Below are 22,923 nucleotides of genomic sequence, written 5' to 3' on the forward strand. Positions count from 1 at the left end.
CATCTACCTCAGAGATGTTAGAGTAAGACAAAGGGTAATAATTAATGTGGTCTGGTACAGAATCAACAGGAATTCAACTAGGTCCTCAGAAGAATTAAAAAATCCATTAAATTATAAATGAATCTTTTGAATCATCTGGAAAAGATATCCTTCTGGCAATATGCACAAATATCCACAAAAACATTCTTTAGCCTTGCTTACCTTGTTATTCTGGTCTAAAATTGTTTTTCACATTTTCAGTGCTCACTCATGCAATTAAAGCCTCAAAGCAGCTTGGAGCACTGGATTTCTACCCAGGATACCTGAGGGAGGGAGAAAGAGACTATGCACAAGGTTGATCTGTAGCCATGGAGCCAACAGCAAGATGGATACCACAGCCCCTTATGAACCCAGAAATTGCAAGTCTTTTCAGGGTATATCACTGAGTAAATGAAGACCTATCACAGAGAAATGAAAGCAGTTTCTGATTTATGATGCTAAATACTTGGGTGAATCCCAAGAAAAAGTTCCACAGTAATATCTCTTTTACAATATTCAGCCTGACAAGTCAAAGCCAAAACTCTAATTTTAGTGAGGTTACTTTGATCTCATTCCCATTCAATACTGACCAGCTCCTATTGTAAGGCCTGTACTTTACCATAACGATATTAAGACTCCACATAATCTCCTACAAGTGCATTAACAAGAGGATGAGTCAAAAGTCGAAAATGTTGCAAGTTATATTTTAAAGAATTTTATACATTATTTGTCTCCAGAACACTTTAACTCCAATATCAGAAAAAACTTACTCTTTGCTATTCTATACTCTTGATTCCATGATAATTTCTAGAAACCTCCTAATTTCTATGTGTATCTTTAAAGTATTCCTGTTAACATTCTTATTTACTTTGGCTGTTGTAAAAGGCAGAAACTACAAAATAGAGAACTTTATTTAATTAACTAGCTCACTATTCCCTATAGTCCTTCAACAAATGAGTTAGACTGAAGTAGGAAACATTACAGGGACCTCTCCTAAAACATTTCACTTATATAGCACTATATAGCAAATTATATGACAGATGAATCTTTTAGTTAAAATGACTTGAAATGTTGACTGCATATCTACATGAATATAAGAAGAAAAACATAAAAATAATTTTTAACAAATCATCTTCTGAGATGATCAAAATGTTAACATTTAGCTAATTTATGAATACCGAGTAATTTTCTTATGGTGACTCCAAACTAAAGAACTCAACTAACATTTATTTAGTATCCAACTTCATGGTAGGCATTGTGGTAAGCACAGTAAAAGAAGCAAGCATTTGGTTCAAACCAGTCAGAAATATATATTCTTTTAAATATCCTCAGATTCTATAAAAAGTTATTCAAATTTTAACACAATTTAAGGCCCTGGAATTATGTAAATTGCTCATAACCTCCAAAGGGTTCTGCTTATCTCCCAAATTTCTCCCTCCCCTACTTCCTGTTTCATGGACAACAAAAGGTTAGGACATCACAAGATGCCACTTTACTGACAGTCACTGATAGTGGTTTCTAAGAGATTATTTAGTAAAGGAGAAGTAAGTTTTTTGTTTGTTTGTCCTCAGGGAAATATTTCCACTTCTAGGTAATGATGAACTCAGAACCTGTAGGATCTCCTCCATCCTCGGCACACATGGAAAACAATTACAAAATCTGGATATAATAGAAAAAGAAATGAACTTAATGTACTGGACAGTAAACAGAAGCATAGAAACTCTGATGAGGAACCCACAATTGCAAGAAGGAATGCAGACAGGGAGCTATACAAATTAAGTTTTCATCTCCTTGGCATTAAGCCTGGGCTAAGTGAAGCCCTTGTGGTGAAGAGCAGCTAGTGGAAGAGGGATGATACATGGAAAAAACCCTCATTTTTCTGGCACAGAGAACCAGAAAAGTTAAGTTGGAAAATGCTGAAGAGTGTGTGGGAGGACCAGAAGAAAGAGCCAGACAGGGAATTCCCAAACTGTCTACCCACATCTACAACTGAATCCTCAACCAAGCTTGTGAAGAACAGATAGAAAACAAAAGAACGATGCTGAACTGAGACTAGAGTTGCCCACCCTGAAGGTACCAGTGAATGAAGAAGCAGAAACACACAGATGGAATATGTGTGCTCACTTGGTGGAAGGGACATGGTAGAGTCAAAAGGCATTCAAGCAGAAATGGACACCCATGAAAAACCCAGTCATTCAGGCCAGGAAAACTAGATTAAAAGAGTCCATCCAGGAAACCATGATTATTAAAAAGAAAAAAAAAAAGAGTAGAATCTTAAGCCCTATCGACTCATCTCTGACTAAACTCTGAACCATGTTTATGCCCAACAGACATTTGGTGCCTCATCCAAAACCAAAAGATCTGAGAAAAAGACAAGAGCTGCTGCACAAATAACATTTAGCTGTTCAAGTCCAGCTACGAAAACCAGCTGCTAAAACAAAGCAAACAAAACAGCATAGTACAGTCACACCAACAGACATATGGACCAATGAAACAGAACAGAGAACTCAGATATAAACCCAGGCATTATAGTAAATTGATTTTCTCCACAGGTGCCAAGAATAGACAATGGGAAAATTCGGCCAGTCTCTTCAACAAATGGTATATGAAAACTGGATATCCACATGCAGAAGAATACAATTGGACCTTTACCTCACAATACAAATAAAGTCAACTGAAAATGGATTAGAGACTTAAAGGTAAGACCGAAAAACCAGCCTCTACCTCAGAGCAAAGCCTGTCCAAGGAAGGGACATGATCTATGTCCTTGGAAAGACCCACAGAGCACTCCTAGGCACATTCCCACCCTGCTAAGTGATTTTATCTACAAATAACAGGAGAGATCTGCTGCACCAGGTGTCCCTGACTCAGTCAGGCTAGGTGGGGACCCATACCAATCCCCTAGCAGCCACCAATCAGCATGAGACAGGGAAATACCTGGGATGCCAGATGACCCTCCCAGTAGTTTTTGGTGTTGGGAAACCACGTAGTTCAGCACGAACCCCCTCTTGGCTTAAACCAGTCAGTTCAAATGAATCCCCCTCTTGTAGTAACCAATCACTCCTACCCAACTTGTTCCCGTCAGTGAATGTGCTAATCATGTTTTAGAGTTGTTATTTGATTTTCCCGCGGTGTGTGATGATTTGCTAAGAGATGCTATGATGTATGTGAAGTCCCTGCCTTCCCCAAAGGGTGTATAAAACTGCTGCAAACCCTGGGCTCCTGGCCTCTCAGCATCAGCAGTTGCTGTGTGCATGTGGAGGACTGAACTAGCTTGCAATAAACACCTCTTTGCTGTTTACACTGATCTTGGGTCTCTGGTGGTCTTTTGGGGGTCCTGAATTCGAGCATAACAAGACCTGAAACAACAAAGCTTCTAGAAAAAAAAAACAGAGGGAGAAAGCTTCATGACATTAGTCTGAGCAATTTTTTGGATATGACACCAACAGGATGGGAGACAAAAGGGAAAATATTGTCTCAATATTGATTGTCTCAAACTAAAAAGCTTCTATGCAGCCAAGGAATTAATCAACAGTGAAGAAAAAAGCCGTGGAAAAGGAGAAAATATTTGTAAGCCATATCTCTGATAAGGGATTAATAGCCTAAGTATGTAAGTGCCTCGAACAACTGAACAGCAAGAAAACAACCTGATTTTAAAATGAACAAATGAAATGAATAGACATTTCTCAAAAGAAGGCACACAGGTTTATGAAAATATGTTCAGCATCAGTGATCATAGGGAAATGCAAATTGAAATCACAATTAGATGTCACCTCAAACTTGGTGAATAGCTATTGTCAAAAAGACAAAGGACAACAAGTGTTGTGAAGGATGTAGAGAAAAGAGAATCCTTGTAAAGTGTTGATGGGAATGTAAATTTATAGCCATTTTGGAAAGCAGTCTGAAAGTTCCTCAAAAATTTTAAAATAGAACTACCATATGATCCTGCAATCCCACTACTGGATATATATCCAAAAGAAATGAAATCAGTGTATCAGAGAGATATCTATACTCTCATTTTGGTGCGGTATTATTCACAATAGCCAAGATATGGAATCAACCCAAGTGTCCATCAGTGGATAAATGAACAAAGAAAATGTATGTATACATACAAAATTACGCACACTACTCAGCCTTTAAAGTGACAGGATTTCCTGTCATTTGTAACAATATGGATGAATCTAGAGGTTATTATAGGTAAGTGAAATAAGACAGAGAAAGACAAATATTACAAAATCTCACTTATACATAGAATCTAAAAACATTAAACTCATAGAAGCAAAGGGTAATAATAGTTACTAGGGCCTGAGTAAGGGAGGATTGGGGAGATGTTGGTCAAAGGATAAAAAATCCAGACAAGCAGAACCAATTCTAGACATTTTTGTTTTTCCTTTTGTTTTTGTTTTTGCAATACTGGGGATTGAACCTTGGGGTGCTCTCCCACTAAGCTTCATTCCCATTCCCATTCCTTTTTTTATTTTTTGAGACATTGCAATACTTAGTTGTGAGACTGGCCTTGAACTTGTGATCCACCTGCTTCAAGCTTCTGAGTTATTGGGATTACAGGTTTGTGCCACTACGCCTAGCATCAAGAGATGTTTTGTAAGACATGATGACTATAATTAAAAATTATATATTGTATATTTGAAAATCACTGAGAATTGATTTTAAGTATTCTCACCATACCACACCAAAAATTTTTTTTAAAATAAGTATGTGAGGTAATACATGTTAATTAGGTCAATTTAGCCATTAGACAATATACATCTTTTTAAAAACATGTTCTATACAATGAAAATATGTGTGTGTATATATGTATACATATATAATTTTAATTTGTTGATTAAAAAGAAGAGAGAATCACAGCTATTGGGACAGAGTGCCCTGTTATTTCTTCTTTGCTAGAAAAGCAATACAACTTCTTTTTCCTTTTTCTCAAAACCATGTTCTCGTTATTGGATTGGCATCAGGGACAAGGATCGAGCTCAACAACAAATTTGGTGACCCAGAGGGGACCCGAGGGCAGCTCCCACTCCAGCTCTCTTGCGCAGGCCTGGCCCTCCAAGGAATCCCACTTTTATGCTGAAGATTCATGATGCTGTCAAACTTGTTGAGAGTCAACTGCAGGAAAGTTAGGAGAAGGTGGGTTTGCCTCCAGTTGAACCAGAGGACCTACACCTGTGAGTAAAAGGAGGACCTGAGGGACCATCCCAGCAGCTGATGAAGCTCCTTTGCTTTGGAAAACTCCTGCCTTCTCTCCTTGAACATGTAGGTTGCTCCATCATGGTCCACTTTGAGAAGAAAGAAACCAAACTCCTGAAAGTTAGACAACTTTGGCCATTTGCATGATCCCTGCCCTATGTATGCCTTGTCCAGTCACCTGCCATCTGCCACTGTGGACCTCTGGACTGCTCTGATGCTGAATGCCCTTAATGGTCCACACCTCATCTGATAGAGAACAAGGACTTTGGGTTACTTCCCCCAACTTTGCCCCCTTTCAGCAGGAAGCAATTTGAAGATGTCATCACCCATTTTTCCATAGAAATGGAATGTAGAAAGACAGTGAGGGAAATGTAACAGTGGTCTACTTTATGCTTTGAATATAACTCTTGCTGCTTTGCCTTGTCACTTATTTTTTAAATGGACATGTTTCTTTCTCTTCTTCTCTCCCTGCTCCTCCCTAAATCTCTCCCCCTCCATAATCTCAAGGGAAATAGGATAACCTTTCTTCTGCATTCTAGGCAGATTTATCTGTACTTGAGCACACACCCACCATAGGAACAAGTAATCCAGACTTTCGGGATATTACCAGAAGAGCTCAGAAATGACGGTCTCCCAAATTAACAAATGAATCACAACTCCAGACAGAGAACATGTGGAATGTAGCCTCTGAGGCACCTCTTTAAAAACCCCTTCCTGCTGATGGGCAGAATCATAGGCTTTGGGACACGGAGTCCCCTTGTGTTTCTCCTTTGCTAGCAAAGCAATAAACCTTTTTTTTTCTTTTTCTCAAACAAAAACAAAAATAAAAAATAAAGAAGAAACCATGGATGCCAGAAATTAGAATACTGGAATAACATCTTTGATGCTTTGAGGTAAAGAAAGAAATGTTAACATAGAATTCTATATCCAGCAAAAATATCACTGAAGAATTAAAGTGAAATAGATATTTTCACATCTAATGGTAGAGAGCCTGCCTACCATGTATGATGCCCTAGGTTCAATCCCAGCATCACAAAAAAGAATTAAGATATTTTCACATGAAAGAAAACTAAAGCATTCGTCATTGCCCTGCCTACGCTGTAGAAATGCTAGAAGTCATTTAGATAGATGAGAAATGGAATTAGGATACTCAAAAATGAAAAAGAACATTAGAAATGATAAATGAAAGAGATCTTTTTTTTTCTTCTTTCTTTTTTCTTGGGGGGTGGGGTGGGGTGGGTACCAGGGATTGAACTCAGGGGCACTCTTCCACTGAGCCACATCCCCAGCCCTATTTTTTTATTTTTCTTTTCATTTTCACTGAGTTGCTTAGCACCTCACTTTTGCTGAGGCTGGCTTTGAACTTGTGATCCTCCTGCCTCAGCCTCCCGAGCTGCTGGGATTATAGGCATGCGCCAAGGACCCAGCTCTTATGTATTTCTTATACACCAAAGAGCTGTTAAAACTAAAATGATAACAGAATCTTATAGGGTATATGTGGGGGGATGTGTTTTACATATAACAATTTTAACGAAAGGATGGGCATGGGCCTATAAGTTTGCAAGACTTCCATATTTTACTTAAAGTAGCACATTATTAACTAATTCAATGGACTGGGGAAAGTTATGGATATATATTGTAATCTCCAGGAAATCCACTATAAAAATAGTGCCAAAAAAAGGCTAAAATATCAATAGAAAAACAAGTCTTATTGTGTGTGTGTGTGTGTGTGTGTGTGTGTGTGTGTGTGTGTGTGTATTACCCAGGCTGGACTTGAACTTGCAATCCTCCCACCTCAGCCTACTAACTACTTGGGATTACAGTGTGTGCCACTGCATTCTGCTGAATTTTTATTCTAATGGAGTATAAAGAAAACTTATTCTAGCATACAAACAAACACACAAAGAGGGAGAGATGAAGAAAAAATAGGAGATGTGTAGAAAATTTTTAAAAAATAGAATGTGAGGCCTAGGCTCATCCATATTGATAATTATATTTGATATTGCTGGGTTAGACTCCAATTCAAAAGTAGGTTGTAAGAGGGTTAAAAAAAAACAGAACTAAGAAACTATAGAATGTCTATAAGACAGTCATTTTAAATATGAATACACAGTTTAAAAGTAAATGAATGAAAAAGACCTACCTTGAAAAGTGTGAGCAAAAGTTTGGAATGGCCATTAATATCAGAATACAAATGTAAAACCAAATGTATAATCAGAGGTAAAGAAAGATGCTTTATAATGAAAAAAAGAGTCAATTCAATAGGAAGGCTTCATGTCAAATATTTATGCATCCCATAACAGAGTTATGAAACAAGAATTGACAGAATTGAATGGAGAAATAGACAATTCCATAACCATAATTGAGTATTTTAACACTCCTGTCTTAGCAACTGATTGAACTAAGAAAAAATACAAAGACATAGAAGATGTGAACACTATCAGCTACTTTGACCTAATAGATACTTACAGAACAATACACTCAATAATGGCTGAATACACATTTTTTCCAGGGCACATGATGCATGTACCAGAAAAGACCATATTCTATATCATAAAGCAGTTCTCAAAATTAAAAAAAAAAAAAAAACACCCTGAAGTCATACAATGTATGTACTCTGACCACAACAGAATTAAAATAGAATACAGTTGGGGCGGGGGGTACATAGGACCATCAACAAGTTCAATGATAATGATTAGGGCTCAATAAAAGGTTATACTCAGCACTATAATGTATTATAGCAAAGACTAAAGTAAAAGCAGCAGGAAAAAGTTATGCAATGGTAAAATTTCCATGAAAACTCATGGTAAAATTTAATCTTGATTGTGAGGTATTAAAAGGTAAGGCACTGTGCTTATTAATGAATTAACGGGTTATTGGGTTAATGATTTATCTCATTTTGAGAGTGGGTCCTATGTGTCCCTCTCCCCACATGGTTGCCTTGGGACTCTCTGCATTGCCTTAGGACTCTGCAGAGAGTCACCACTAGGAAAAAAAAAAAAAAGTACCCTCATCAGATCTGATCCCTTGACCCTGGACTTCCCAGCCTCCAGAACTGTAAGCTAATAAACATTTGTTTTTACTTTATAAATTTCCTAGTATGTAGTCTTCGAGTGACTGAAAAATGACTAAGACAATTTGGTAGCATCCAGCCAGCAAAACGTTTTTTATAGGTGCTTTTTCTCTACTAGCAAAATACAAGGACATGTGTAGAATATGTCTACCTAGGGAAGAGCAGAAAGACATTTGAATCTCAGCATTCATGGATTTCACAGAGGCTGACCATATATGTATATCCTGCTAGGTGACCAGTCATGATAAGGGACACTCAGAAACCAAACACATCATCAAATTGCTTCAAAAACAATTCTAAAAACAGGTACCCAGAGCACAGTCCATTGCTCCAGGTGTACATAAAAGGTCAACCATTAGCATAAAAAACAACCTGAAGGCCACATTCCTAGGGATTGGCTAAGAGTCAGTCATAGTTCCAAGTTCCCTTGACACCGAAGGAGTTTGCAACCAGACCTGCTGTGTTAACTTCTTCCTCAGAAATATCAATACAAAACCCAGGAAAACTCTACATATTTGGAAAATAAACAACACAACTCAAAACAACCACTGGATTGAAGAATAAATTATGAGAAATTAGATAAAAATTCCAACTAAATGGTAATGAAAATACAGCATCAAAAGTCTGTAAAATAAACTAGGCACAGTGGCGCACACCTGTAATCCCAGCGGCTAGGGAGGCTGAGACAGGAGGATGATGAATTCAAAGCCAGCCTCAGCAACAATGAGGCGCTAAGCAACTCAGTGAGACCCTGTCTCTAAATAAAACACAAAATAGGGCTGGGGATGTGGCTCAGTGGTTGAGCGTCCCTGAGTTCAATTCCTGGTACAAAAAAAAAAAAATCTATAAAATATAGTTAACATAGTTTTTAGAAGGAAACTTCAAAGCGGTAAAACCAACAAGTATTGAAGAAACTTTTTTAAAGATGTATAATTTTGAAATTGTTTCATATTTCCTCCTATTTTTTCCAGATGTAATGCCAGAATAGGAATGTTTTAGAGATACTTATATGATTTAGTTCCTTTGGAACCTGAAACATTATAGACTGAAGAGACCACACGATTTATGAGCAGGAGGCAGCCACATATTTAAATTATGCTTCCTTTCCTACCATACTCAGGTGAGTGAATGTGAAGGGGCAGCTTCAGAATTGGCATGATCCTTCCAATTATGTACATAAGACTTTCTTTATGAGGGGGTCTTGGTATTTGCCTTGGTCTAACAATATGAGAAAAGCAATCCAGAGTAATTTAAATAGAAAGCCCTGGCCTCTATCTGCCTGCTAAAGTGGGGGCTCCATTCTGCCCAGAGACAAGTACAAGACTCCAAGAATATCTCATGGCACACTTGCCAGCTGTGTGTTTGGCAAGTGAGAGTCCCCTACTAGGCCACATAAACATTCTCAAAGAAGCAACCTGGTGACTAACAAGGCTACATGTATTACTATTGCAGCTGTTAGGTTTGCTTGCCAAATTTCCATCAGTTTGGCTGGTAAGGAGACAATTTATTACATACATAGATAGCAAAAGCAAAATCAGCATGGTATCAGTTCCCCGAGTCCCTAGTCTCATATGATGACACCAAACTGTAGGAGCCAAATGACAGATGGCCCCAGCAATGGGTCATGCTGCTCTTGAATAGCCATTGCTAAACTAAACTAAACTTACAGACTTACAGAGAAACATGTAGTTGTACTCTCACAGGATATGAGGTGGAAAATCCTGCACTCAAACTAGAAGATGAGTGAGAAATGGCCATATGGCAGTTTTCTGTAAGATAGGGAAGAGCCAGTGCCTCACAGAAGCTCACAGGCTTCTTATCTTCCTTGGTCCAGCAAGAATTACAGGATACTTTGCTATGATTTGGGTCAGAGTATAGTCAGGCATTGGCCCAGTGACCTTTACGAAGTCTTGAATGTATGTCACGGTGCTACTCAATGAAGCTTCTCTACATTATACTAAACTTTTCTGCTTTTCTGTGAACCAGGAGTAGTAGAATGATATTTGATTCCAAGACTTTTTAAGTACTTACTAAGAAGGGACACTGTTTTAGCTAAGCCCTGAATTAGTTAAAAGGAAGTGATAGTGAAGTAGGGCCAGTGTGAAGTTTTTAATAGAACATCCTCTGTCACCTCCCATAAAGTCTAATGCAATTAGTCACTCCATATACAAGCACCCTTGAATCAGGGGACCTATTTTTGGGAGCTGTGTGTTATGAACAGTGAAGAAAGCACTTGAAGCAGCTATCTGACTTCCCTAACCACTCACTCTTAATCCCACAGAAGGATACTTTTAAGGTCCGGTAATACTCCCTGGAATTAATGCCGTTGCTTCTGGTCAAACACAGTGAGGTCAAATCAAAGGCTATGGGTCTTAAACAACCATTGCTCGATAATCAGAAACATCTACCAAGCCACTGCCAAAACCTGAGGCTGTAAAACAAGCTCAGATCAGAGCTCTCTGAGATACTTTGTCTTAGTCCTCCAGCAAAATAAGTTTGAATCACATTGCTTTTAGTACAGATACAGACAGACAGATGATGGGTAATTCATACAGCAACTAAAATTTACCTATGCCAACAAAGCTAAGTTTTGGCTATCTTAATAAAATTCATAGCTTTCAACAATACTACATAAGGAGTTATTTTAAATATTTTTTAGGATAAAAAATGCAATGACCCTTATAAAGTTCTATTTAATATGACTAAATGTAAAAAGGAAACATTTAAGATACTTTTGTTGGAGCTAGGGTTGTGGCTCAGAGGTAGAGTGCTCGCCTAGCATGGGTAATAAACTAGGTTCGATCCTCAGCACCACATAAATATAAAATAAAGATATTGTGTCCACCTATAACAAAGAAAATAAATATTAAAAAAAAAAAAGAATGGGCTGGGGATATAGCTCAGTTGGTAGAGTGCTTGCCTCACATGCACAGGGCCCCGAGTTCAATCTATAGCACCAAAAAAAAAAAAAAAAAAAGATATTTTTGTCAACATTATACAGAGACAACATCTGACTTAATTAAGGCTGTTTGGAAACAATTTGTATACAGTTTTAGACAAATCAATCCTGCCCAGTGTGTGATTAAAAAAAAAAAAAAAAAAAAAACCCAGAGGCAAAACCACAAGCCATTGAAATAATGTAACGGAAAAAACACCACCATCCCAGCCGCTCAGGAGGCTGAGGCAGGAGGATCATGAATTCAAAGCCAGCCTCAGCAACAGTGAGGTGCTAAGCAACTCAGTGAGACCCTGTCTTTAAATAAAATACAACTAGGACTGTGGATGTGGCTCAGTGGAAGAGTGCCCGTGAGTTCAATCCCCAGTACTGCCCCCCCCCAAAAAAAATCATTGGGCAGGGGCTGTAGCTCAGTGGCAGAGCACTTGCCTAGCATGCATGAAGCACTGGGTTCAATCCTCAGCACCACATAAAAATAAACAAACAAAATAAAGGCATTCTGCCCATCTACGACTACATTTTTTTTTTAAATACCACCATCAGTTGAAGTCCAATAACTATAGCACAAGAAAGATAAACCATGATCCAGAGAAATAGGTTAAGAGTTAACTATACTGTGTCAGTGGGCAGGCTCTCTGCTGAGAGCTGGAAGTAACAGGAAAAAGAATTTGCAAAACAACTGTGGCCTATTATCCAGCTAGGAAAGAAATGGACAACAGGAAAAAGTCCACACGAACCTTGAGAGAGTTTTGTGGATGTGAAACCTCAATGGTTGAGAGACTATAATTGTCTTTACTAATTAAGGACTACAGCCAGACAACCAGATGTACTAAACCTACAACAGAGAATAAAATCTCATAGTAATTTATAAATTCATGTGATTATTGTAGTCAATTGAATGTTAAATATCAGATGAAAAATAAGATGATTTTAATCCCAAGATCTGCATTTTAGACATAAGCCTGGAATGAGACCTGTGTAAATGATAATCAGAGTGTGTTTTCTCACACATTATGCTCAAGAAAAGGAGATAATGAGAAAGAAGGCTTCCTCTCTTCCCATCCCTGCTTGTATCAGCAAGGAAGAGTAGAAGGTTAACGAGCAAGAGAAACACTTAAAGGCAGAAACTTCTTTGGAGGGGTGATGAAGATTACCATTAGCCCCTTAATTTAGGGACCTTAACTCAAGGACCAGGCCTGGGATTTTTCCAAGATTGGAGAAGGGAACTCCATGGGGCCACTTTTTCCCAGGGTGCTTCTTATCCAGAGGTCTGAATTCAGAGCTTTCTTCCCATTTAACAATATGAGAAACAAAGGAGAAAAAAGCAGATAATACAGATTGGGCAGTAGGCAGGGGAGAAGCTCTGTTTTAGATATTTTAGTTTGAAGTAGGCAGTCATGTATATATTCCTGAATCTTCTAGAAAAAATTCTGACTGGATATAGATGTGGGAATTTTCTGTGTGCAGAATGAGTCTGAAGTCATAGGAAATGATGATGTTGTCCAGGGAAAGGGCAGAAGTCAAAGAAGAAATTTTAGGGACTGAGAGGTCAAGTAACACACAGGTAACAAAAGCCTTCTTTTTGAAGTATGCGTCATCATATGAAGTAGGGTTAACATATGATATCAAGGACATTTTGAGGGATCCAAAGGAAAAAAAATCCATTACAACTAGTTTTTTTTTTCATCAGAAAATTGGAGCTGTGACTCAAATACTTATATTATCAATATTATCATCATCAATTTTAACAGAAAGGTATAGTGGATAATATCATTAATTCAATAATATTTGAGTAGATAATGTCATCAGTTCAATTAATACTTTTGAATGTCTATCATAAGCCTGCCACTGTGTAAGCACAGGGAAGTTACCATTCTAACTAATTTGACTAATATCCTCTCATCTGATCACTTACCCATTCATTAGCACTAACCCCTACTAGATCATAACACTAGATGGTTGAAATGCATATGTAAATGCTCAATATACATTTTCTCTTCCTAAACTAAAGAGTTCTACTGTGTGCTTGCCATGTGAAAGTGAGGATAGGAAGACAAAGTCCTCAAAGCAAGCTTCATGCATGGGGGCCTCCTGAAAAAAGTTCCCACCTTTCATTGTCAGAGAAACCTGGACTGGGATTCCAGCTCTACCATATACCCACAAAGTGACTTTGGAAACTTAAAACTCTTTAAACTTCAGTGTTCCCACTACAAAGTGAGGATAAAGTCATATACTCTAGAGGGTAATACAAAGTCATGAAAATATCTAGTACAACATAGAGAGGTTACTGTGATTGTGGTTATTGTTATGAATAAAGATGATAATCCATATGGGAAGGAGTTTTTTAAGAGATAAGAAGAAAAAATAGTTTGAGCAATCTTCCAAATAATGAACTATCACTATATTTCTGAGAATGACAGGGCTGTGAAGAGAGTGGGTTTGGGTCCCAGAGGAAAAAAGAAAATCCCTACACAGGATTTTCTCCAGGCTCCTTCCTGGTTCACTGAAGATTCTGATAACCTTTTCCTCTTAAGTCCAGTTAAGGTAGAGTAGGATCCTCGCAGTCTAGTGGCAAGGATTCTGACACAGAATTAGCACCAGTCAAAAGGCTAAGAATTGAAATGCAAATGAGGAGTTCAAATAGAAAAACAGAAGAATGGTTAGGCCTATACAACTCAGAAAAGTTAGATACACACAGCTTTTGACTGAGTGAATAGTTCGGTCTATAGGGGTAAATGGGGCTTTCCAGGAACCTTTATTTTATTTTATTTATTTATTTTTATGTGCTGATGATGATCAAACCCAGCACCTCACACATGCTAGGCAAGTACTCTACCACTGAGCTACAAGCCCTACAAGCCCAGCTCCAGGAAGAGGTTTTCTTTTTCTTTTTCTTTCTTTTTTTTTTTTTTTTTGGACTGGGGATTGAACTCAAGGACACTCAACCACCGAGCCACATTGCCAGACCTATCTTGTATTTTATTTAGAGACAGGGTCTCATTGAGTTGCTTAACACTTCGCTTTTGCTGAAGCTGGCTTTGAACTCAGGATCCTCCTGCCTCAACCCTCCAAACTGCTGGGATTATAGGTGTGTGACCACGCCTTGTTTAGAAGGTTTTCAATACCTGTGGATAGGCAGATCTGGATTAAGAGCAGGGAACAAGTGACTGGGGAGACCACTTAAAAAGATATGGCTAAAGTGTTAGGAAAGATGTAAGAAACCCTCAAACTAGGACAACAGTAATAGGAATACACTATTCAAAACTTCAAAGGTAAATTTTATAAATGTTGGTGAACATTCATAATTTAGAGAATGAAATAAAGAAAATGCTAATAATAAATATGAGTATCTACCATTTGCATTTTAAAGTTTAAAGTTCAAAGAATAGTTATTTTTACAATACTCTTCATATTAATACAACAAAAATATTTGTATTTTCAGACTCTCTGCTTAAAAACCTAATGAAGATATTTCTCTCATTTTTCACTTATATAATATTTTCTTGATAAATCCAAGGGATTTTGAAGCAGGATAAAAGTACATATGAAAGTAAATACATTCTTAACAAAATAAATATTCTAGTCCCATAAGTAATACTAATATAGGAAAAGAAACTTGAAATATATCCCATTAACTGTTTTTTGGTTTTGGGTTTTTTTTTTTTTTTTTTTTTTTTTTGCAGCAACAGCAAATTTTAAAACTGGGCTTATGTTCCTGACTTTTTCTGCTTTCTCCCTGAAGCAAACATGTCAGAATAGATTATTGTGGCAAGTTACTTATATAGTTTTTTTAATAAAATTGGAATGCATAACACTAGAAACCAAATCACAAAGAATAGGCACACCAGAGAGAGGCTGGAAGTGATTCACAGAACATAAAGTGCTTTAAATAACAAGGCTTTGTCACTGAAAAAGGAGGCATGTGGTTAACTAGGACTCCAAAAAAATAACACACATCTTCTGAGACAATTTTGAAAGGAGGAAAGAAAACAGAACACAGGGAGCTTACTCTATGTCAGAGATTTTAAATATAACACATTTTCCTAAAGAAATTCTAGCTTCTACATTCTGAGGCACTGAAAAAAATGTGCCTAGAGTTCAAATGGTTATTTCAATTCTGGTCCATTTAATTGCTAAGCCTTTGAAGAGATAATGTGCTTTATCAAAAATTCATCACCAAGTATTTGAATGAGCTTGAAAATAACTATGTCAATTATTACCACACAATAATGGAGAAAGCAAAGCAACTATAAGCATTTTTAAGAACTGTGATTACTCCAGCCCTATGACTCTTTGATTCTCACTTCATTATGCCCAATAACCAATAACATTCTTTTTGTTGTTGTTGTTGTTTGTTTTTGTTTTTTGGTACTGGGGATTGAACCCAGAGGTGCTCTATCACTGAGCTACATCCCCAGCTCTTTCTATTTTTTAAATTTTGAGACAGGGTCTCCCTAATTGCTTAGGGCCTCACTAAGCTGCTAAGACTGGTCTCAAAATTGCCACCCTCTTATCTCAGCCTCTCTAGCTGCTGAGATTACAGGTATGCTCCACTGCACCTGGCCCAATAACATTTTTAAGAAGTATTTACAAAGGATCACGCTACCACACACACACTCCTATATACCAAAGGTGTTCAATAAATGCTTAATTTAAATTTAACATATAAATTCACTTCTTTTTTAAAAAATATTTTTTTAGTTGTAGATGGATATAATATCTTTATTTTATTTATTTTTATGTGGTGCTAAAATTGAACACAGTGCCTCACATGTCCCAGGGAAGTGCTCTGCCACTGAGCTACAACCCCAGCCCTAAATTCACTTCTTTAGGAGGCTCTACAAGTCAACTTGCAATGATAATATCATTTCTATAGTCCTCCAGGTTTTCAGGCTAACCAAATCACTTTGCCATTATAGGAAAGATGTTACAATAGAAAGAGCTTGTCTTCAAAGCCCCAACAAGAAAAAGAATCAAAACAAAACACAGGAGCTATTGTTTCCTATAAAAGCCCTTTTAAAAAAGCTTTCTCTCTTGTCTGTTACTCCCATACATATCCGAGTGAGCACCTACTCACTTGCACACAGGGCACCTGATAAGTCCTTTCTAACTTTTCCTTATGTCAGAATAACCTGAACAGAATAAAGTTGGCAAAATCTTGCCTATAGCTAAAAAGGCAATGTGAGAAATGTTCTGGGACCATATCACTATTTTATTCAAATCTTCAATTTACTATTCTGATGACAATACCCATGTTAGTATGAAATAATTTGTTCCTTCTTAGTTCCCAATCCTAGAAAGAAAAAAATTTTGTGGAAAACTAAAGGACAGTTTCCCACGTCTTTTCTACCCTAGGTGAATATCTGTACAGTAAATAACTGAAGTATTCAGAGCATATTAAACAATTGAAAGTGGAATGAACTAGAACCATATTACTAAAAACATTATTTGTGAAAGAGCAAGATCAGCATCACATGGGAAATTGATAGGTAGAATCTCAGGCCCCATCCCAAACCTCCAGGGAATTCAGGTGCACACCAATGTTTGAGAAGCATACAACTAATTGACATTATCTCATATATGTAATATTGAGCAAAAAAATATGGATATGTGGATGTTTTCATTTAATAAAACAGGCAAAATTAACTAACAATTTAGAAATAATTATATGGCTAAAGTCTTAAGAAAAGCAAAGCAATGAGAGGGAGGGAGGGAGGAATTAGGAAGATTTTATTTTATTTATTTATTTATTTATTTTTATTTATTTTATTGGTTGTTCAAAACATTAAGGAAGATTTTATTACAAGATACTTGCACTACCCAGGGGGAGAACAGTGTTTTTAAAAATTTATTGGATTCACTGCAAATGTATATTGGAAAATCTAGAGCAACAATTTTAAAGTTTTTTTTAAAAGCATACTTGATATACCAAAAAAGAGGAGACAATAAACCATAATTTTAGTCAGCTTTCCATCACTACAGCAAATTCCTAGATAATCACCTTTTAAAGAGAAAAGATTTATTTTAACTCACAGTTTCATAGATTTCAGCCCATGGTTGGCTCCATTGCTTTGGGACCTGTGGCAAGGCAGCACATTACAGCAGGAATGTTTGGAAGACAAAGCTATTCCCCTCATGGCTGGGAGTGAAAGTGAGATAGGAAGGGGCCAGGGTCCTACCATCTCTTTCAAGGGCATGCCTATAATGATCTGAAGACCTCCCAGTAGACCACATCTCTCAAAAGTTCTGTCACCTCCCAATACCACCTTGCAAGGAGCCATGAGTTCACCACATGGACCTTTGAGGAAACTTATCCAAACCATAGCACATATAAAATGCTTAATTAAACCCATAAGAGGTATAAAAAGTGTGGAAGACAAAAATAGTAAGGGCAATACACAGAAAACAATAACAAGTTCAGTAGATGTTAATTCAACTAAATCAATAATTGTTTTGCATGTGAATAGTCTAAATACAATTAAAAGAAACTCATTTTTACTCTAAAAGCACATAACACTGAAATTAAAGAGATGGGGATAGATGTACCATGCCAACACTAGGTAAAAGAAAGCAAGATTAGTTATATTAATTTCAGATAGAGCAGACTTCAGAACAAAGAATATTACCAGAGATAAAAATAGATAGAACTACCCATACTTATGAATTCTACCTGGCTATGAAACAAACATCTCAAATTCAGCATGGCCAGTATTTAATCTTTAATCTTTTCTTTCAGAAAATGAAATGGCAAGATATTCCATGTTCATGGATAGGAATACTCAATAGTCTCAAGATGTCAGTTCTTTCCAAGTTGACCTACAAATTCAATGCAATCCCAATGAAAATTTCAGCAAGTTATTTTGTGGGTATAAAAAAATTATTCTGAAGTTAATAGTCAATATAATATTATAGAACAACAAAAGTAGTGCAATCTTTCATATTTCATTAAAGAGCTACTCCATTCTCCCAGGTGCAGGTGCTCAGCTGAAACTCACTGGCAGCATCCTTGACTCTCATCTTCTGTTATATTCTACTTCCAAATCATCAGGAAATCAGATCATTTAACATCACCTCCAGCATTACACTACCTTAATCCAACCACCATAATCCCTCTTTTAATTGACCTCTCTTGTGTTTTTTCAATCTACTCTCCACACAGCACCCAGAAAAAAAATTCCTATAAAACAGAAATCTAGTAAGATCACTCTTGACTTTAAAGTCTCTAATTAAACTATCCTCACCTTACAATGTCTTCCAATATTGAGCTGAATAGTTCTACAGGATTTTCCCACTCTCCAACACTCCTTTTTGCTTACCTGACTCTGTTATTATTCACCCCATGCTACTCTAGTTGCAGAGATCACTTTGCTGTTCTTAGCAAGGTCTCAAAAAGGTCCCACTTCATGACATCTGCACTTGATGTTCTCTGTCAAAAATGCTCTTTCTCTATATAAATAGTTTTCTTATCTCTTATGGGCCTTTGTTGATAGTGAAGTCTTCCCTGATCACACCTTATTCACCCACAGGTAAGTGTTCCCCCAATTCACTGGCCCTGTTTTTTATTTCTCCCCCCAAAATACAACACTATATGACTTCATATATATGTGTATGTGTGTGTATGTATATGTGTGTAGTCATATGCTACTTAACAATAGGGATATGCTTCTTTGTCAATTGTGTTTAGACAAGCATCTTAGAGTATACTCACATAAGCCTAGATGGTATAGGTCAATCATCCCTCTTGGCCTTTTGATGCACTTGAGAGATACAGTAAACACAAGATGCATGAGGCTCCTGCTAGAGTAAATGGTATTTACAGTAATTTTTTATAAGTAGAAGCAATATACTTTAAAATGATGATCTAAAATTATAGTATAGTAAATACATAAATTGGTAACACTCATGTATTAGCATTAGCAATTGTTAATGTACATACCTTATACATACATTATTGTATGTGTTGTATTTTTATACAACTGACAGTGCAGTATGCTTGCTTATATCATCATTACCACAAACACATGAGTAATGTGTTATGACATTACAATGCCTACCATATCACTAGGCTGGAGGCTGCCAGCTAATTTTGTTCCTTGCAGATGAACAATTTTCTTTCACAAAGCTAGCAACATCACCTTTATTTGAAAACTTGATAGAAATGGAAATTTTCAGGACTTATCTCATATCATAAACTCTGGGGGTGGGACCCAGAAATCTGAGCATTCTTGTGATTACAGTGCATGCTAAAATTTGACAACCACTGTGCTATAAACAACTTGACAGAGATATATAGAAGGAAACCACAAATACACAACTGGAGTTTGAATAGGGTGTGAGGTGTCAAAACATCCACATTTTGAAGTCAATTGATAACTGAAATGATGGGAGCTCACAAGAAATAGCAAATACAAATAAATTGCTGCCATTTTAGAACATTAAGATAAGCTATTAAAATACCTGATCTCACTATCAGGTAAGTATTATCATTATCATTTTTTACAGATGAGGGAACTGATACTAAGAAGTTTAAAATTTTGTTTTCCTTCCATATCCATGTCCTTGATTGCCATAGTATTGTCTTCAGCATATAGTAAGAAAGAAAGTTTTGCATAGAACTCAAAGACTTGGTAAAATGAACTAATCAAGAATTAAAAGAAAAATGGAAATACAAGGAGGGAGTTATATTAGTCAGTTTTTCATTACCGTGACCAAAATCTTGACGACAACAACAACTTTGATGAAAAAAAGTTTATTTTGGCTCATGGTTTGGAGGTTCAGTCCATGGTTGAATGGCTCCATTGCTCTGGGCTCAAGGTTAGGTAGAACATCATGGCAATGTTCTATCCTCCACTCACGATAGCCAGGAAGCAGAGAGCAGGGGGAAGGGGCTGCAGGGAAGATAAACCCTTCCAGGATACATCCCCAGTGACCCACGTCCTCCAGCCATGGCCCACCTGTATACAGTTACCACTCAATCCATTCAAACTAGGCTGGACTGATTAGGTTACAGCTCTCATAACCTAATCTTTTCACCTCAGAATAGTCCTGCATTAACACAGGAGCCTTTGGAGGACACCTCATATCCAAAGCATAACATCAGTCTAGGTGAGGAAAGTTTTAGGAAGGAAGATATACTTGCAATGGTTTGGTTTGTAATATTTTTTTAATAGGTGGGTATATAAGTCACAGAAGATGTAGAACTTTAAAAAAAAATTATGGGGCTGGGGATGTGGCTCAAGCAGTATCACGCTTGCCTGGCATGCGTGGGGCACTGGGTTCCATCCTCAGCACCACATAAAAATAAAATAAAGATGCTGTGTCCACCGAAAACTAAAAAAAAATATTAAAAAATTCTCTCTCTTTAAAAAAAAATTATGGAATCTGTTTATGTCTCTGCGTCTCAAGTTTTATTAATAGAAATGTTGAACATGACCAGGCGCAGTGTTCTATACCTGTAATCCCAGCCAAGGCAGGAGGCTCATGAGTTCAAAGCCGGCTTCAGTGAAGTGCTAAGCAACTCAGTGAGACCCTGTCTCTAAATAAAATACAAAAATAGGGCTGGGGACGAGGCTCAGTGGTTGAGTGCCCCTGAGTTCAATCTCTGGCACCCACTCCCACAAAATAATAAAATTAAAAAAAAAAAAACTTTGAACATGAAGTGGGGGGCGGTAAATGGTTAATATTATTTAAAGAGGTGTCATGGAAATAGAATTAAGTCACTTTTACATTTAAGTAGATAGAGGTGAAATCAAGGAAGAAAAACAGAAGTTACTAATGACCAGAATAGATTCTGTGCACACAGAAAACTGGACTAACCAAGTAGTCAATCAGGACTCATTTTTAGACTAAAGAATCAATTACATTATTTTACAAAGTGAGTGATCATTTGCTTGTGATAGTCTCTCCAAATGGAAAATCCATTCATGAAATGAAAGCTGGGGGAGGGAATGATGAGATTGAGTGGATCTGGTGAGGAGCTGGGGGAAGTTAATTTCTGTTTGAACAAGAGGTGAATGGAAAGCCAGTAAGGCTGGTGGAATTAAGAGAATATGAAAGGTAAGATGGCAGAAATGGTCAGACCAAACCCATCAGGGAATACTACAACTCAAAGAGATCCATTAACTAAAGGCTCAAACCACCTTAAGATATGGAAGTATAACACAACTGACCAGATTACAATTTCTTTTGTTACATCAGGCTTCAGAGAATACCACCTGGCAAGCTTTATTGTTTGTAATACCTCCTAAATTCCAGCAGCCCACTATTTGTGTTTTTCTACAGATGGTTAATTTGCCACATGTTGATTTTTCACAGTTTCAGTATCAGAAATTAGCCTTTTAAAAACTTGGTCTTGGGGGCTGGAGGTGCAGCTCAATGGTAGAGTGCTTGCCTAGTATGAGGACATGAGTTCCATCCCCAGCACCCCCTCAGAAAAAAATCTGGCCATTTTCTGATCCCCTATTTTCCCTTTATATACAGTTTTTGTACTTCTTTTATAAGGATAAACTAGGACTAATACATGGGAATATAATCCTGTACTTATTCCTCATCAATATTCCAAATAATGTTACTCAAATATTAAAAACAATTTTAGCATTTTAAATCTTTTATTATCCCATGAACTTTATGCAGAATGAATTACTATCTTTCTAACAACATTGATTAATACTTAACTATAAGTTTACTAGGCACTCACCACATGCCAGGTAGCATTGTGTACTGGGGTAACACAGAATCCTGAGGTTCTAGTAGCAAGAGAGAAATAAGGTCAGTGATATCAATTTAATGGAAAAAGGAATGTTTAATTTATTCTTGGTATGTTGGCAAATTTGTCCAAGAAGTGAATTGGGCTGAGTCTGCACAGGGAGTTCATTTGGGAAGTTCCGGGAGTTCCTTATAAAAGGGACAAGGAATCACTTACTCCTACCTCCCTAGTTTGATAATTTAGCAATTGTTTCTGTTTCTTAAAATAACAGAAAAAAAACAGAAGAAAGAGTTACAAGAATAAAGGAGCAGAAATCTTATTTACTTCATACCTGAGGTGGGGCAATTGTCTTTAAACATATTTCAAGTCTGAAAGTAAATGTTTATAAAACAGGATTCACAATCAAGGGAAAGGGGTGGAGGAAAAGGAAGATCAGTTTGTTGTATTAAGTTAAAACAAATGAGTAAAAATCAATATTTATGCTTGGGAATACATATACCATCTTTCATAAAAGATTCTAAAATTGAAAATGAAAGCCTATGGACCCATATCCAACATCATAACATTTGCCCTAGTGTTTTGTATTTCTAATATCATTTTTAAAAAATGTTTTTTTACAGTTGTAAATGGACAACATGCCTTTTTAAATTTATTTTTTTAACGTGGTTCTGAGGGTCAAACCCAGTGCCTCACACATGCTAGGCAAGGGCTCTGCCACTGAGCTACAGCCCCAGCCTTCCTAATATAATTTTTAAAAGTTCTAAAGAGAGTCTGCCAAAGTACTTGGCAGCACCCTACCCCCTATAGTATGCTTGTCTTTGAAACAATCAACAGTACCCCAACCAAGTTCTTACTTACCCTGACTTGCCCATCTTCACATCTTTCTAAGTCTGGCTTTAAACTATAACTTTTAAAAGGCAATTTTTTTAGCTGTAAGTTTTGTCATTCCACCTCCTCACCGCCCCCATT

At 37.0% G+C, this 22,923-nt stretch overlaps 1 protein-coding gene across 4 annotated transcripts in view; it reads right to left on the bottom strand.

Annotated features, from left to right (window-relative positions):
* The window catches only part of Prrg1 (proline rich and Gla domain 1), a 97,174-nt gene extending 75,141 nt beyond the window's left edge, over window positions 1-22,033 (bottom strand). The window contains exon 1 of one of the 4 annotated variants that reach the window (XM_013358035.4): window positions 21,946-22,033. Coding sequence is in view for 1 of the 4 variants with exons in the window: in XM_078034973.1 (XP_077891099.1) it covers window positions 17,283-17,386 (104 nt within the window). In the remaining 3 variants the exon portion in view is untranslated. Of the gene's footprint in view, window positions 1-201; window positions 226-17,282; window positions 17,402-18,957; window positions 19,003-21,945 lie in introns of those variants that run through there. The other 3 variants (XM_040272995.2, XM_078034973.1, XM_078034975.1) reach the window with 3 other exon arrangements.
* Window positions 22,034-22,923: the final 890 nt, after the last annotated feature.

The sequence above is a fragment of the Ictidomys tridecemlineatus genome, chromosome X, assembly GCF_052094955.1.
Source record: "Ictidomys tridecemlineatus isolate mIctTri1 chromosome X, mIctTri1.hap1, whole genome shotgun sequence".
In the NCBI taxonomy this organism is placed as follows: domain Eukaryota; kingdom Metazoa; phylum Chordata; class Mammalia; order Rodentia; family Sciuridae; genus Ictidomys; species Ictidomys tridecemlineatus.